This window comes from Protomyctophum parallelum, assembly GCF_964188405.1.
Source record: "Protomyctophum parallelum genome assembly, chromosome: 2".
Lineage (NCBI taxonomy): Eukaryota > Metazoa > Chordata > Actinopteri > Myctophiformes > Myctophidae > Protomyctophum > Protomyctophum parallelum.
The window spans coordinates 58,069,772-58,084,267 of record NC_139699.1 but is presented as its reverse complement, the minus strand read 5'-3'; the positions used below and the strand labels follow the sequence as shown (position 1 = coordinate 58,084,267).

The window sequence follows — 14,496 nt, the reverse complement described above, 5'->3', positions numbered from 1 at the left end:
GAGTGTCGCAGTCCCGCCCCCCTACCAGGGCCCAGGAAATGATTCCCACGTTCATTTTCCTCATAGACATTTCAAAAAGTATTTATTTAAAGACCTTTTAAGCCTCCAAAGCCAACTCGAGTTGTGACAAATCATGACGACAAACAGCCCTATTGGCACGGTAAGTTGCGCGTTGGTCTGGCGAGTGGGAGCCCGGGTTAAATCCCCCGCTTCCGCGTAATGATGGGCGCGTTCGGAAATACCACACCGGAGCACACTCTCCTATTAGTTTGCATTGCACAATGGGCTCAGTGCGCTATTTCCGAACGCGCCCATCATATCCTCGCACGAGGGACATGAGGGACACCGTGTGCAGCGGTCTGTGGTGTGAAGTGAGAAGCGTGGGTACAATTCCCACTTCCGCGTAATGCTACACATGCATAGATTCTAATTGGATATGCTTTTAGTAACAGTATTACTATTGTTTTAATGGGTATAGTATGAAATATAACTGAATATACTGCATACTGTGTTTTTAATTAACCCATTATTTACCGGCCCTTTTTAATTTCATCACACTGTGGTATAAATAATGACAAAGTATTCTATTCTAGTGTACATATTTATAGTTTATCCCATTCTGACCGGGCACCCATTTTGGTGTCGGCATCATGTTATGCTTTAGCTATTGAAAAATAGCAGACCTACAAGCTCGTATCGCGCCACCGAGTGGCGCGATACGAGCTTGTAGGTCTGCTATTTTTGAAAAAATCGAAGAACGACTGACATTTTTAGAATCTGATCTCAGGTCAGAATGGGTTAATCAGACCAGTGTGTGTCCGGCGGAAACCTCGTATGAATCTGATCTCAGGTCAGAATGGATTACATACGCATGGCCTGTTGGAGGAGAGCCCAGGCCGAGAGAGTTAAACGACACTGTTCATTTTTTCCTGTGTGAATTGCAGCTTCTTCAAAATGACGGGTGTTTGTGGAGCGACGGCGTTCTCACTCAGTCCCCTGGTCGGCCTGCTGTTCCTGGCCAGCGGCTGTCACGGAGGAAGGATCCTAGTGTGTCCCGAGGACGGCAGCCACTGGATCAACATGGAGCTGATCCTCAGGCACCTGCACGCCAGAGGCCACAGCCTGACGGTGGTGCGCTCGGCCAAGAGCTGGTACATCCCGGAGAGCTCCGCCCTCTACGCCTCCATCACGGTCGCGGCTCCGGACGCCCCGGGCGGAGACGTCGGACGCGACTTCTACGCCGAGCTCATGCGGCGGTCCCTGGAGCTGCACGAGATGCCGCCGCTCCGGCGCTTCGTCGAGCAGCAGAGGGACGTGGCGGCCATGCTGCGGATGTTCCACGGCGCGGCCCTTCGTCTGATCTCCGCCGTTCTGGAGGATTCCTCCCTGATGGCGGCGCTGAGGGAACCCGGCTTTGACCTGCTGCTGACGGACCCCGCTTTCCCCGCGGGGGTCCTGCTCGCGCGGTACCTCCGACTGCCGCTGGTGTACAACGTCCGGTGGCTCAATGCCGCCGAGGCTCACATGGCGGTGGCGCCGTCTCCGCCTTCCTACGTGCCGATGTACAACTCTCTGTTCAGCGACAAGATGGACTTCCTGCAGAGGACCGAGAACCTCCTGCGGTATGCGGCCAGCGCGTTGCAAGAAAGTCTGGTCATCCTGCCTATATACGAGGACTTGCTCCAGCGCCATTTCCCCCCGGGAGCAGACCTGCTCTCCATGCAGCGCTCGGCCGACGTGTGGCTGATGAGAGTGGACTATGTCTTCGAGTTCCCCCGGCCCACGATGCCCAACGTGGTCTACATCGGGGGCTTCCAGTGCAGGGAGGCCCTGCCCCTCCCTGCCGAGCTCGAGGCGTTCATGCAGAGCTCCGGGGACCAGGGAGTGGTGGTGATGTCTCTTGGGACCCTGGTGACGGCTCTGCCTCGGGAGATGACGGAGGCCATCGCCGCAGCCTTCGCTCAGCTCCCTCAGAAGGTGGTGTGGAGGTATCTGGGCCGCAGGCCCTCCTCCCTGGGGAACAACACCTTGCTGCTGGACTGGCTGCCCCAGAACGACCTCCTGGGACACCCCAAGACCCGCGCCTTCGTCGCCCACGGAGGCACCAACGGCCTGTACGAGGCCATTTACCACGGCGTCCCCGTCCTCGGGCTCCCGCTGCTGTTCGACCAGTTCGACAACGTCCTGCGGCTGCAGGTGCGCGGCGCGGCGCGGGCGGCGGAGGCCACCTCTCTCACCGCGGACAACTTCTTGGAGGCCCTGAAGGACGTCCTGGAGAAGCCTTCCTACCGACAGAATATGCAGGGACTGTCCCGGCTGCACCGCGACCAGCCCATGTCCCCCATGGACACTGCCGTCTTTTGGATTGAGCACGTCATCAGGAACAAAGGAGCGGCCCACCTGCGCTCGGCGAGCGTTGACCTACCCTGGTACACCTACCACAGCCTGGACGTAGCTGTGCTGCTCCTGGCCGTTGGCGGGGCCTCGCTCTGGGCATCAGTGTCTGCCTGCAGACTGCTCTGCTGCCGGAGATCTGGGACGAAATTAAAAGTAGAATAACGTTCATTTGTAAAGGTTTTTTAGTCTTGAAATCGTCATGGGTTCTACTTGAAATGTATAAATAGTACTAAATAGATACTATTTTTAAGTGTGGATGTGTGAATAAAATTACTATTGCATGTGAACATGTACACTGTTTTCTGCATGTTTAGAGTACTGTCTGGTATATAAACCGGTAATATAGAAATGCTATTAATTTGATTCTCCCTCTGGGTAAAACATTTACCTTGGATCATCCATCAAATAGCAGACTGGTGGCATTTTAAAGGAAACATGGAACAAGTGCCCCCCTCCCTTTGAAACCATGTTACCTATACCCCTTGTCTCAATAACATTTCCATTCTTCCTCAAACAGTTTCAAATTGTGCAGAATATGTTCCTCTCCTGCATCACAGCCAAGTTTGTGTGTGTGTGTGTGTGTGTGTGTGTGTGTGTGTGTGTGTGTGTGTGTGTGTGTGTGTGTGTGTGTGTGTGTGTGTGTGTGTGTGTGTGTGTGTGTGTGTGTGACACATTGCTGTCTTTAGGTTTGGCTAGCACCATGCACTAAAAAAACTTAATAAGAGAAATAAACACATACACCATGTTATCAAAACTCAAATATTTATAGTTTACTCTTCTTATCTGGGAAACATAAACAGAAGGGCTGCTGCAGGGGATGATTATTGCTTTTAGTTTTTATCTTTGGCAGCCTATAAGTTGGTTGTGAGGGGCTTACAAATGGCCGGCCTTTCCAAAAGGAGAGCCAAGCAGTTAGCGAGGTACTGCTCAGTTTCAGCCATTATAGGAAGCCGCTCAATTTGGAGGAGGCGTTGTTTCCTTTATCCATGATTTATGTCTGCTGCCCTGTGTCCGACATGTCAGCTGTACTGTAACGATGCTTTGCCGTCCATGCACGTTTTTAACTGGCTGCTCTCCCACTGTCAAACTGCACTGGCAGTGTTTATGTCCTTTGTACAAGGTATTCCTGTACTTCTCATTATGTGGACATAAATAAACATTTCAAATGTGTGTGTGTGTGTGTGTGTGTGTGTGTGTGTGTGTGTGTGTGTGTGTGTGTGTGTGTGTGTGTGTGTGTGTGTGTGTGTGTGTGTGTGTGTGTGTGTGTGCGTGTGTGTGTGTGTGTGTGGCTGCAGTGACAACAGTGACACTTGGTGGTCAACAAACACTATTTCCGTACTTGGACATACGGAGTAATGGACAGTCGGACACTGCTGTCAATAGGAGTGGCTATAGCGCCATGCACTAAAATAAACTAGAAATAAACACATACACCATGTTATCAAAACTCAAATATTTATAGTTTACTCTTCTTATCTGGGAAACATAAACAGAAGGGCTGCTGCATTTAGTGAAGTTAGGCAACGGTCAAATTGTTCACAAGTTGGAATACTATAACATGTGGCCAACATGATCTTGTACTAGCCTATGACTGTATGACGTCATGAACCAAACAAACAAACTGAAAGCAATTGGTTTTGATAGCACATCAGTGAGCAATCAATCAATCAATCAACCATCCAGAGTTCCTTGGAGAAACGTTTAGTTTTTATGCACACTTTATCTAGAACAAACTGCCAGATAACTGCAGGTCTACTAGTACTACATATTTTATTTCACATAGCCTACCGTATTTGTTATTGTTCAAATCAAGTGTGTGTGTGTGTGTGTGTGTGTGTGTGTGTGTGTGTGTGTGTGTGCGCGCGTGTGCGCGCGTGTGTGTGTTCTTGGTCTGGGGCTCTGCAGGGCTTTCAGGCTATACCTGGGCGTCCATCACTTTAGGGCCTAGTCGAGGCAATCTCCTCGCTGTCTCGTTCCATTCCATCACAAACCTGCTCCGTCTACAACTTCGTCCCCCCCCCCCCCCCCCCCCCCCCACACACACACACACACACACACAAACAAAGGACAAGGCCATCATCCTCGACCTCAAGTATATGAATAGAGTGGCTGAGGTTTTCAGGCAGTGTTTATTTTCAAATGGACTGCATGCTTTAGCTACAAACGCTCTCGCGTCGGTTAATTACTCTGGTGTGGCTTCAACCAGATGCGGAGTGGAGAAAAACAGGAGTTAATTTTGCCCAGCAGAAATGGTTGCTCATGGACGTTTCAAACCCCTTTTTCATGCACTAGCATGAAATGTCTGTAATTGACTGGTTTTCGCAGAAGCCTAGCCTCTGCCTCGGAAATCCAGACGTTTTCGTTTCAAGGAAGAAGCCTAATAAACCAGTCACTCACCGCACCACCTCAATCAAACCAGTAGATGGCGTTCACTCTCCTCACCACAGAGCAGGTGAGACACACACACACACACACACACACACACACACACACACACACACACACACACACACACACACACACACACTCACTTTCACTACATGTCTTTCATCCTCATCCACCTCGTTTCTCTCTCTCTCCCTCTTCTCTATTCTCTACTCAGTCTTATGTAAACACCCCAGACAGTTTTTAAGTTGCTCGATTCATTATTTAGATATTTTAATTCATATTCATTTTAGCTGCCCCGCCCCCTTCCTATACAAACCCATTGTAACTTGAAGGTTAATCATAACTAATATTATGCTATGGTGGGTGGATTCTACTACTTATATAACTGCTGCAATACATAATATGCCCCTGTCTTTGGCACTCACTCACTCACTCGCCTGCTCGCTCACTAATTTGCTCTTGTGGCCCCCCCCCCCCCCCCATCTGTCTCTGTCTCTCTTTTTCATGCACACACACACACACACACACACACACACACACACACACACACACACACACACACACACACACACACACACACACACACACACACACACACACACACACACACACACACACATGGCCATAAGCGGGGCGATGAACTGCACGATTAAAGGTTAATGGATTTTTACAGCAGTGAGATATTGTCCTTAATTCGCACCCTAATTAGAGTTAATTCCAAATGGGCCTCTTCCTTCTGCGCCTCTCTTGGCAATTAGCCTATACATTTTCAGTGTAGCGCGTCGTCGCGTGCGTATATAGGGCTTTTCTCCAGGCTCATTCGCTGTGCGGTGCTTGCGAGGGGGAGACAAGCTATACAGTGCAGGGCCAGGGAGTCATGCTGCGGTCAGGACCCCAGCTGGGGAGCGGACGCCTCCCTGTCAGGACCCGGCATGGCGTCCTGGCCATGTGAGGCTCCGTACCCTTGTGTTAATTAATACCCAGTCACTTTTACTGTAGGACAGTATAGGAGTGACTTCTATACTACCAACTCTTTCACTTCTTTGGGAACAACATTCTTACTTTTCCCTGCTGCACTATAGTCTGCCATGTCCTCGATCCACCTGCTGAAAGGACACTTAGGACATTATTATGTGATTGTCTACGCGATTGTCACATATTTCAGCAGGTCACCTCACCAATTTCACTGTAACACCACCATGCTGGAGTGACCGAGTGTGAGTGAGTGAGTGAGTGGCAGAGATTTGGGGTATTGGAATTTGGCTTGAGTGAGTGAGTGGGTGAGTGAGTGAGTGAGTGAGTCACTCATAGTATGAGTGTGAGTTTGGGTGAATGGGTTAATGTTTTAAGTGCATCAATGGGGCGAGAAGTAGTCATGAGAGCTTCATTTGAGAGAGTATAAGGAAGGGTTGCGAATTCCTTAATCAGCATGCAGCGTGAATGAGTCATGATAGTAATATAGGTTATGAGTGCATGTCAGTTTATCCTACAGTCCCCTAAGTGAATTTGAATGTTGCTAAGTGCAGAGCAGCTCCGGGATAACGCTGAGGGATGATGAGCACAGAGATGCAGGCAGAGAGTGGAGAGTGATGACAGAGTACATTTTGCATGCTTAATTTAGCCCCTTCACTCTCCATCTCCTTCCCTCCATCTCTTCTGCCCTCGCTGTCTTTCCAAAACTCCTCCACTCCCCACCTCCACCAGCATCCTTCTACTGACCAACCAGTTCACTAGTGGGGAAAAGCCAACTCCGTGTAATAGCTTCATCTATATTATTGCCATCGCTGATCGCAGTAATATCACGCATGATGATGATGATGATGTTTGTGTGGAACATGTGTGTATGTCTCTGCTCTCTTGTATTAGAGAAGAAATGAGTGTGTGTGTGTGTGTGTGTGTGTGTGTGTGTGTGTGTGTGTGTGTGTGTGTGTGTGTGTGTGTGTGTGTGCCGTGTGTGCGCTGTGTGCGCGCTGTGTGTGTGCGTGCGTGCACATCGAAGACTTTATTTCTGGCAGTGGAAGCAGAATGTAGTTTGCGGAGGGCAGGTGAACTTTCAAAGTTGTTTTGCCTTGTGTGTGTGTGTGTGTGTGTGTGTGTGTGTGTGTGTGTCTCTGTGAATTAGCCCTGAGGTGTTCCCCTCCTCTCACCCCCTCCTCCGTTCTCTCAGCGCACTCGTCCATCACCCCCGACTCCAGGAAGACAAGCGAGGTGCACTAGCATGCTACAAGACCGCCGGGAAATTGATTTAACTCCTTCCCCCCCCCGGCATTAACTCACTCACCACACCCAACTGCTTCAATATACACTGTGAAATCCGGCATTTTCATTGAACCCATTTTGACCTGGGAACGATTCACAAATTTCTTAATAAATGTCTTGATAGGACGTTAACCAGCGTTGTTGCGATGTTTGTAAAGAAGATGTTTAAGTAGTTGGCTACATCAAACTAGTCAGTGATGAGGGTGTCGTTCGATTTGATGTTTATGTTTGTAAACTTCGCATACTTGTGGTATTACACTGTAAAAGTGTGTTCATTTTCCCCTGAGAGAGTAAAAATGACAACTCAGTACAAACAAAAAGAAAAAGTGCCCCTTGGGGCACAGGTCTCCACCAGGCCAGGTCAGGTTGTGGCCTCCTGGTGGTGCTATAATAGGCCAATGTGAAAAAGAGTGCCATTTGTTCTTACACCATTGATGGCAATTGGGTGATTTGAGGCATTTTGTTCCAAAATAATGTTTTGCAAAAATCCACCTGTTGGTGGCGCTATAACAGTGTTAAAAGAGTGTGATAGCCTAGTAGGAAAGTCCGTGAAAGATTTCACGTAAATTGCACGCTGCGTTCACGATTTGAGGCTTTTTGTTTCAATTGGGTCAATCCTGCAAACTTTGAAAGCCAATGTTAGCCAATTAGGATGGAATATGAAATATTGGACGGATCCGTCTTGAACACATGACTATAGAGATACTGTGTAACGATTCGCGGGATTTTTGGACAGAATCTGGAGGAGTAAAAAAGTCGGCCTCCTGGTGGCGCTATAAGCCGTTCTGGAAAGTTCGGGGCAGAGGTTCATCGTTTGCATCTAGGGAGTGTGTGTGTGCAAAAGAGATTAGCCGGTAACAGACGAACGGACGAACGGACGGACACACAGACGGACGGACACACGGACGGGAGGACGGACGGAGTGCAAAACATACTCTCTCTCCCCATGCCTTCGGCCTGGTGGAGACAATGACACTGAGGATCTTACTGTGATGGATTAGGTTAGTTTCAATGAAACTTAACAAGTGAGTAGTTAAAGCACATCAAGAACACCCTTATGGACTGGAGATCCAGTCTACAGTATACTGTATGTAGCACTGCGCAGCAGACAGCAGTCTAACCTTATGTCACTCTTATGGAGATCAATAATGCGCAGTGCTACGGAAGAGGACAGATTGATACACAGATACCTCTAGAATTAATTGTTGGATGGATTATTATTATGCATCATGTTGTTTTTGCCAGGAACCATGCATTCATACCTTGGATGTGTGCATGAGGACAATGGCCATTCATAAATATTCAACCGTGTTTTGTCGCAATGAAAATGCTTCTGATCGCGCAGGTTCCCTTTGTATACCACGGTTGTTTGATGATGTGACCCCATTGCTGTCTGGGGGTCACACCTTTCTTTACACAAGCACACTCATTCTCAACAATGCCCACGCGGCTTTGATTTGGATGATAAATCACAATTGTCGTTTCACTGAACATGACAGTTGTGTTTTCTTCTAATATTGAATAAGAAGCAGTACTACTGGATCTCTTATCTTTGATCAGATTTCCGTATAAATTGTTTAATCTCTCTAATTGGGGTATTAGAGTATTTTAGATCAAACCTATGAACTATTGAACTATTCAGTAGAAAACTGTCTAGCATTTTTCTCAGCACATGAAACGAATGAAAAGCTGATGAATCATGTGCTCTTTAGCCTCTTTGAGGCACATATAAATCAAACTAATTTGAACTAGCGGTATAAGCCGGAGACTCGTCTGAACATATCTCCATTTTGCAGTCATGTGTTGTGGGAGTATTGACCACCGTTGCAGTCACTCCAAATCAGAGCGCGTTGAGCGACCCACGTTTTTGCTACTGTCAGCATGACTAAACATTGGCCTCCTCTTCTGGTGGGAAGCTAACACATCCCCTGGGGATTCCATGGGACATAGAGCAATTTAGTTAACAAATTGGCACGATTACGTTCCAGATTGACGCTGAAGTGGCTCTCTGTCACATACTGTCACCTGAAAATACCGCTTGAGCATTTTAATAATCCCCCCCCCCCCCCCCCCCCAAGCTTTACAAAGTGTCCTGCGGCTCTGCCTGCCTTATCTGTGCACACTGCATACCTGTCTCCCCGCCCGGACTAGATATTTACCTCGCATTTGATTTTATACTTTTATTCACAGTAGCTCAAAACCCTAATAATGAGCCTCAGGTGCTAATGCAATTTTATTATCAGTAGGAGGCTTGAGGGTCACAGCTGTGATGCTCAGACAATATTCTTGTCGCGTCAATAATCTTCATTGTTGAAGATCCCATGGGGTGGCAGTATCGGAATATATTTGACGGGTACGCGCACACACATACACAGGAGGCTCCGTTCATGACGTCATCATTTTAATAATTAATAATTATAAAAAAAAAAAAAGAAGATCTGACTTCAAAGCATGAACAGCGTACAGCTGTAACTCTCAGCGCTGCTAGTTGTAATATAATGAATTATGTAATGTAAACATGCTGTAAATGCAATTGTGAAAGGGTGTCTTGCCCAGGCCGTAGCGTAACGGTCTGGGCACCGGACTGGTAATCCAGTCGCAGTGTGCCGCGGGTTCGACTCCCGGACCCGACACGGCCTTTACTGCATGTCATCCCCCCATCTCTCTCCCGTTTCCTGTCAGCCTACTGTCTGTCCCTTCAAAAATCAATAAAAGGCGTAAGCCGCAAAAAAAAAAAAAAAAGAAAAAAAAAAAAAAGAAAGGGTGTCTTATAAACCCATGAGGGTTGGGCACACTGTGTGCAGGACACGGAAATAAATAAACAATCAATCAATCAAATCAAAGTAAAGAAGCCTTATAGTGCCTTTCTGGTTTTTATCCTCGTAGCAGTTTTTGTATTGACCTATTTACAAATGTCAATCAAGTTTGTTAAATGTAGGCTATTATTGTACATATGCGGTAGACTGTGTAGTTATTAATAATGCCTGTAGTTATATGTACATAGCCTAATTTATCTATGGGATTCAGCGTTTTAGCCAAAGCGATAATTTAAGCATATAATAACAATATAATTTGAAAATGTATAGTATGTATAGTATGTCTCTTCAACAAATGCATGGGAGCCGCCCCGGCGTAGGCTTTTTCCAATTGCGGTTTTTATATAATTCAGGCAAAGCGATGCATGCCTAATTAATATGTTATGTTCATTCCATAACCGAACTCTATCACGTGTGTGTGTGTGTGTGTGTGATTCTGTTCTGTCATCTCTGCGTATGTTCATGTGGAGGCGGAGGCGCGGCGGGTGCGCTGCCCGGGACACTAGTGTGCGTTGCAGAATATTACCAACTAGTAAGTGGACGTACAGGATGAGGCTGAATAATAAATTGACAAGGCTGATTGGAAGGCTGCGGTGCAATGTGATATTACTACTACTACTACTAGGCCTACTACTACTATTCTGCTACTAAGGCCGCCACTGCACATACATTCTCATTCCAAATTTGCTGTGTTGTAGTTGTTGGTGCTTTTGAAAAAAAATAAATAGCTGCCCTCCCCAGTGTCTTCCCCCGACCTTGCCCTCTAGTCTATGATCGTAGCACATTCTCATTTAATATCTCTCTCTCTGTCTCTGTCTCTGTTTCTCTCTCTCTCTCTCTCTCTCTCTCTCTCTCTCTCTCTCTCTCTCTCTCCTGCCCCCAGTTCCCTGTCTTCGTGTCCTTTGTTTCAGCTGACACCAAGCAACATGCTAATTGTTGTGTACACCCATATGGAAATATCACTTCTCTCCTCCAGTGGGTTTTTAAGTCACTCATTTCATCATAATCTGCATGAGAATGAGCTCTATTGAGCATAAATGTAGTACACCGTTTCAATCATTTGTTCTGTTTTACAGCTGCGCTAAAGCAGGCAGGCTGCACCTAATAGTCCATAACCTCAATTGCATTGAATCCAATCGAAGGAAAGGAGAGACAATAGAGGCAAAATAGGCTAAAACAGGAAACACAATAGAACATTCCTACAAAATAAAGGGAACGGATGTGACAGACTATATGACACATCTACTGGTATTTATGCACTAGTCTGGGTCAAACTACACATGTACGGTAACGGTAGTTGTAGTTGTTGTCAAACTCAGACCTGTGCCGTCGTAGGAAAGGATGATTTTTTTCGTTAAGCTATTTATCCCTAGGAGCTCAAGACACTGACTATACTGTTTGACTGAGCTTCAATAAACTCACCAATCACAGTAACATTGCTTGATCTAATTAATTAGCCTGCAGTAACACGATCAAATACACAGTTTTTGTCATAATTACAAAATACAAACAATGCAATAACAAGCCTGATAGGAGAGACACGCACGCACGCACGCACGCACGCACACACACACACACACACACACACACACACACACACACACACACACACACACACACACACACACACACACACACACACACATATAATATGGCGATATATACATTCTATTTTAAGGGCTCCCTGTAGCCTAATAACGTTGCATGGTGTCTGTTATTGCCATAGTGATAATATGCCCATGCATTAACATGGATGTGGATGAAGATATGTGTGGAAATCATGTTTATATAGAGAGAAATGTTTTGTAAGTGGTATTTATTGAGTGTGGGAAGTCTTATTAGTCTACTTGCCAGCCCATAGAGCCCCATTGTGAACCCGGAAATGTTGAGTATGGGTCCCCAGCATGTAGATACTGACGGATGCTAACTTGCGATTTTCATAATTGGCATATGTGACCATACCATTAATGGTATGGTCACATATTATGCCAATTATGAAAATTATTATGCAAGTTAGCATCCGGCAGCACTACATGCTGGGGACCCATACTAAATATTTCTAACATAAAACGTTGGTGTACTCAACATGCCTGAGTTCACATTCTGGCAAGTGGACTATACTATATACTATATGGAGAGTTGTGGTTAGAAAGCTGTACTTGTTGTAACATTGTATAGAGAACCAACACATTGGCCTGGAGTGGCTGCGAGGGTGCACAATTCTTTCAATCAAATTGGGTTTTTTGTATGCATTAAAATGTACCTACCTAAATAAATCACACCAGACTTAAATTTAACACACATGCCCATGCGTCCATATTAATGTAAACATCACTATCAGCCAGAACAGCTTCTGCTGTCTGTGAATACACATCAAAACCAACCATATAAGATCAGTTACTGTGTCATCAATAACATCTCATAAAAAAAAGGCAAAGATTTGCGCCGCATTTTCACGATTTCTCAAAAATAGCAGGCCTACAAGCTCGTAGCGCGCCACTCGGTGGCGCGCTATGAGCTTGTAGATCTGCTATTTTTCAATAGCTAAAGTACAACATAAATGCTTATAGTTAAAACACCAAAAAAGGGGTTTCCGTTCAGAATGGGTTAAACTGCAACTGACAACTTGAACTGACACTTGGACTAGAGGAGGTCATTTAACTTCTATGAGAGGAAACAATGTGTTCTGGGCCATGTAATACCCTCACATTTAAGTAAGGTGGCATTTATCATTTATATGTCTGTCTGTCTGTGTGTGATTGATTGTGTTGGAGTTCATTCTGCAGTCTCTCTAGTCCCCTGGTCGCTGTCTGTGTGTGATGCCATATGTCTCTCTGCCTGAGGATGTAAACGCACTGCATATAGCCAGGCATGTGGGACATCTTTAACCCATTTTGGACTGAGGTCGATTAAAAAAAAAGGCTTCAAAAATCCTAACATTTTTCTGAAAAAAAAACATGTTTCTTCATGTCAAGGACCCCCAGAATTATCTCTATTGGGCCACGGACCCCCATCTCAAAATATGTAGTTCCAGGGACCCCCCCCCCCCAGAAGCCAATATTTTAGTTAAAAATGTTCGCTCTGAAATATATATACAAAGATTTGCGCCACATTTTCACGACTTGTAGCAGACCTACAAGCTCGTAGCGCGCGCTATGAGCTTGTAGGTCTGCTATTTTTCAATAGCTAAAGCATAACATAATGCTTTAAAACACCAACATGGGTTCCCGCTCAAAATGGATTAAATGATCATTCACAGCGTGTAACAGTGTGTTAATTATGTGTGTCCTGTCTGTGTGGCGGTGTGTCTCGGCAAAAGGCTGTTTATCGACCCCACAGGGCCAAACGCTGGCTACTCAGCCCTCTGTATAGTCAGCCAAACGCACTTATAGCTCAATTTGTCCTCATTATGATCAGCAGAAAATACCGTCACAACTCATTCTATCTGGAGAGTGTAGTGTATGGGCCCGACAGCCAGAGAAGCTCTTTGCTGACCTGAGGTTCTGCACACTGGTTGGTGGGGTGGTGGTGTTGTATGGCGGTAGGGGGGTATAGTTTAATGTGCCATATAGGCTACTATGGCACATTAAAACATTAATATACTATGATATTAATGTTTACTATTATAACATACTATTAAAACATTACTAGCCCATGTCAGCTCCTGTACTGGGAGAATATGTGTGCGTGCGTGCGTGTGTCCTATCAGGCTTGTTATTGCATTGTTTGTATTTTGTAATTATGATTATTAGCTCAGTCAGACAGTACAGTGTCTCTATAGAAACATGATTTCCACACATATCTTCCACAGCCATGTTAGCAACTGTAGAAATAACAGACACCATGCATCGTTATTAGGCTACAGGGAGCCCTTAAAATATAATTTATATATATGTGTGTGTGTGTGTGTGTGTTTGACCAAGCTAGGGATGCTGGGTGTTTTTTAAGTCTGTCTGTGTGTTTTATAAATACTGCTCCGTTGTACTGCTCAGTATTAATACAAGCTTTTGACTAAACAATAACTACACTGACTGAAGCCAGTTTTCCCAATTCATGAGAAGTGACAGAAACCTATTTGTATCGTTCTATTCCTAGAGTTCGGAAGAGAATTCGGAAGACATGATTTGGCATCATGTCTTTAACATCTACATTTTGTGTATATACTGTATCACACAAGCTCTGCAAAACTCTAGCCCTATGAGAGCCCTAGCTCTGTGCGACTGCTTGTTCCACATAAACTCTCGCCCAATGAGAGCCCTAGCTCTGTGCGACTGCTTGTTCCACATAAACTCTCGCCCAATGAGAGCCCTAGCTCTGTGCGACCGCTTGTTCCATATAAACTCTCGCCCAATGAGAGCCCTAGCTCTGTGCGACCGCTTGTTCCATATAAACTCTCGCCCTATGAGAGCCCTAGCTCTGTGCGACCGCTTGTTCCACATAAACTCTCGCCCTATGAGAGCCCTAGCTCTGTGCGACCGCTTGTTCCACATAAACTCTCGCCCTATGAGAGCCCTAGCTCTGTGCGACTGCTTGTTCCACATAAACTCTCGCCCAATGAGAGCCCTAGCTCTGTGCGACTGCTTGTTCCACATAAACTCTCGCCCTATGAGAGCCCTAGCTCTGTGCGACCGCTTGT

At 46.0% G+C, this 14,496-nt stretch overlaps 1 protein-coding gene across 1 annotated transcript; it reads left to right on the top strand.

Moving 5' to 3' along the window:
- Nucleotides 1-1,041: 1,041 nt before the first annotated feature.
- On the top strand, nucleotides 1,042-2,632 carry LOC310854750 (UDP-glucuronosyltransferase 2B31-like). The gene has a single exon (XM_083759420.1). It carries the CDS (start codon nucleotides 1,081-1,083, stop codon nucleotides 2,557-2,559), a length of 1,479 nt encoding a protein of 492 aa, XP_083615546.1. The 5' UTR covers nucleotides 1,042-1,080; the 3' UTR covers nucleotides 2,560-2,632.
- Nucleotides 2,633-14,496: the final 11,864 nt, after the last annotated feature.